Source organism: Volvox carteri (genome assembly GCF_000143455.1).
Source record: "Volvox carteri f. nagariensis unplaced genomic scaffold VOLCAscaffold_42, whole genome shotgun sequence".
In the NCBI taxonomy this organism is placed as follows: domain Eukaryota; kingdom Viridiplantae; phylum Chlorophyta; class Chlorophyceae; order Chlamydomonadales; family Volvocaceae; genus Volvox; species Volvox carteri.
Genome location: NW_003307585.1, coordinates 112,970 through 116,091, shown reverse-complemented (window position 1 = coordinate 116,091; position 3,122 = coordinate 112,970). Strand labels below are relative to the sequence as shown.

The following is a 3,122-nucleotide window of genomic DNA, read 5'->3' as shown; positions in this document are numbered from 1 at the left end:
CGTTCCTTCGTCGAGCTGCTCCCGCTGCTCGTGTGGTGCTGTCAGCTTCGGTGCGTCATTTGCTTGAACTTCCGTCCTTATTGCTGCTAGCTGTTCTCTTGCGGATGGCATGATGGTCACGTCTTTTGTGATGACAACGTCAGGAGAGCGATCCCGAGGCGGTGCTGTCCGGGGATCCCTGGCTGGCGCTTTTGGCGCGTTGGCCTGCGCTGCTGACAGGACGCCCAGCAGCAGCTGGTGAAGAGTCGGCTGGTCTATGTTCCCGCTCAAAGTATCCCTGGCGGCTTCTATGTCGTTTTGGTTGGCTGGCAGCATCTGGCCCGATCCCCCTTCGCCGGCTGCTTCGGCCGCTCCTGCGTTGACCAGGTTATCTCCCGTTGCCTTTGTCCTCTTACCCGTCATTTTTTGATTTTTGTGACGGAGCTCCTGGTTGTTCCTCGGAGAGTGACAGGTCCGCGGCGATGTCGATTCGTTGTGGTAGAGCGTCGATGAGGCTTGAGGGTAGTCGGTAAGGTCTTGGATAAAAGTGAGAGCAACAATAATAATAAGCTCCAATAGTGTAGGCAGAATGCCGGAACTATGGAGCTGTCAGCTGAAATAGTAAATTCGAATTCTCAGCAAGCCATACGGCTGCCGTACATAACCTAGCTTAGAGGCTATACTCGCTTTGCTCCTGCCGCATCTAAGCTACAATTTCTGCGGGACTCGATGATTTCATATCGCCATCGAACTGGCACGGCATGCGTTTCCTTCGATGCTATTAGGGCGCCTTTATTTCTACGGCACGATAACTAGCGTGGTCTGATCCTTACATTCAGATTACTATTTCGAAATGGGAATTGCCTTCAGGTGTGGCCAAGACAACGCCCCGTCGGGGTGGGGGATATACTTAAGCTCGTCCGCAGTTATCGTCCGCTTCTGCCTGGCGCTGCTGCGTCCGCTGCTGCTGACGAGATGTGTTAGATTGGTCACGTCTAGGGACGTCTAGGAACGCAAGTAGCTGCGGAAGGTCAATCGCCCTCATGCACCCCTTTGACGATCAAGGTTGTATGTGCATTTCCGCTTTTGGGATGCCATGCGCGCATCAATCAATGGACTTTTGTGTGCCAGATGGGCAGCTGGGAGTATCGCAGCAGACAGATGAAAGCTCAGTTCTAAAGATGCGAGATGTCAGAGAGGATGAATGCACATATGTTTCTGCAGTTAGTGTTTACAATGTTCCGAATGCGGCGTTTTGCGGGCAGGTAGGGTCAGGTAGGTCGGACCTGAACGGCTTGCCATTATCATTTCGTGATTTGTCTTTTTTAACCTATATTTTTTGTAATCAATGGGAGCTATGTGGGGGCTTTTGACGGCTAAAATAATTCAGCACTTGGTTACCCCCAGCCTTTTGTTCTAGGTACATGTTGAAAAGGCCAAAGGTATAGCTCTAACATTAAAAGCCTGGTATAAGGAAGCCTGGTATGTGCTCCAGAGCTCCTGCGTGAAACAGCTCTTATGAACAGCTCCTGCAGTTCGTGGAGTTGTAAGTGACACGCGAATCGTAAAGGCTTGCATGCGCGGAGCTCAGTGCACCCAGTCGACAGAAGGCAAAAGCAGTATTTTCAATAGATTATGCACGATGGAGCGTTATGCCGACGTCGCCTGATGTTTCACCATGTGTACTGACTATCCAAGGATGATACGGCGCGTCTTAGTATTGTTCTTGGTCTCGTGGCCTTCAGTAGTATAACTATAATTGGAGATGAACTGGTGCCCATGGCAATAGGAACGATGGCCGCAAAGAGAACCAACTGCCAAGTGTGGTTTACAAAATGCATGCACAAGGCATAAACCGTTTGAGTTGCTTGAAGTAGGAATCTTCATTCCCAACATCATCATAATTGGCTCAGCACTGCTGGCCTGCGTGCGTATTCTTTGAAACGGAGCTTTAGAGGAACTTTAGAGGAGCTTTAGAGGAGCTTTAGCTCTTTCGCAAAGACGGAAATACTGCCTGATCATTGCAGCATTGGTATTCATTTCAAGCTAGCAGCGTGCGCCCTGGGAGTAGCGTAATGCGCAGCTGCGAACCATGGCGTTGGGCTGGTTTTCTCTCAGCTTGCGGGATCATATCGGCATAATCCAAGTCATTTATAACTCGTCACGTTTCTCCTAGCAGCTCCCGTTGCGGGTTCCTCAGCAGCGGGTGCCAGCTAGGGACGCAACCGGCTTGGTTTCAGACATGCGTTCTGTGGCAATCTTACTGGCTACCTGTTCACTTCTATGGGGTGCTTCTGGCAATCTCGAATTGGATATTGACTCGTATGTACCGGTGTGCGCCGCTCTGGTGAAGTCCTCATTGGAGGCTCGGTGAGCTTCGGGAGAAACCACACCGCCATTTAAAGCTCTCCAAAAGGCAATCCGACACTCCCAGATGCGTAGATATTCCGCCTCGGATGTATGCACGCACATGGAACATTTACCTTTCCTAACATGACGCTCAAACGTAGGCCCTGATCCTCCCTTTCCCTTTGAATGGAAACGCAACTATGTCGAAAGGTGGTGCACATCGGAAGGACGCGACCCGGAAGGAGGCCCTACTGGCAGCCAGCTCCAGGGAGGCAGGCGGGAGCTCCTGGGGGCCTTATGGAGATGTCAGGGCCTGCTGGAGTCAAACACGGTGAGATCCTCCAGCCCCTTTTCATGTTGTGAGTCGGGGGCCGTCTCTCCCCAATGGAGGGTGTGGGGGCATTTGTTAGGTAGTCTGAGGGCGGGGCGCGCGGCGGACAAGCAGAGGTCCACTTCCGTAGTCCCGTTGTGTTACGACCGCTGCAGCCATCAGTGCTCAGTGCTCCGTGCCTACACAGCAATGCAAAGAGGTTCCGCGTCCGGTGTTTTGTTTCTATTCGCTCCGCAATTACAGAAATCTTTTTACGTATTACGGTATATTTCCTGATGGGTATTTCGATTTTGTGTTGTTCTGCTCGCCAGTCACAGAGCTCTTTGTCCAGGTCGCTTAAGGTCCTCGTTTGGGACTCATATGAACCTTGGCTGAAGCCCACCCTGGAGCTCTTCTCGACCCTGTATGGCATACCGCTTGAGCTTGACGTACAGCCGCTGAACGTCTGCGGCCCTCTATCCGA

The 3,122-nt window shown here is 51.8% G+C and overlaps 2 protein-coding genes across 2 annotated transcripts in view; one reads left to right on the top strand and one right to left on the bottom strand.

The window, feature by feature from the left end:
• The window catches only part of sef4 (uncharacterized protein), a gene marked incomplete at its 3' end in the record, with an annotated part of 8,148 nt that extends 7,587 nt beyond the window's left edge, over positions 1–561 (bottom strand). The window contains exon 1 of the mRNA XM_002954281.1: positions 396–561. Within this exon, the coding sequence (XP_002954327.1) occupies positions 396–402 (7 nt within the window). The 5' untranslated portion in view covers positions 403–561. The remainder of the gene's footprint in view (positions 1–395) is intronic.
• Positions 562–2,514: 1,953 nt separating this feature from the next.
• VOLCADRAFT_95133 (uncharacterized protein) overlaps positions 2,515–3,122 on the top strand; it is a gene marked incomplete at both ends in the record, with an annotated part of 19,582 nt that continues 18,974 nt past the window's right edge. The window contains one exon of the mRNA XM_002954349.1: positions 2,515–2,659. Within this exon, the coding sequence (XP_002954395.1) occupies positions 2,515–2,659 (145 nt within the window). The remainder of the gene's footprint in view (positions 2,660–3,122) is intronic.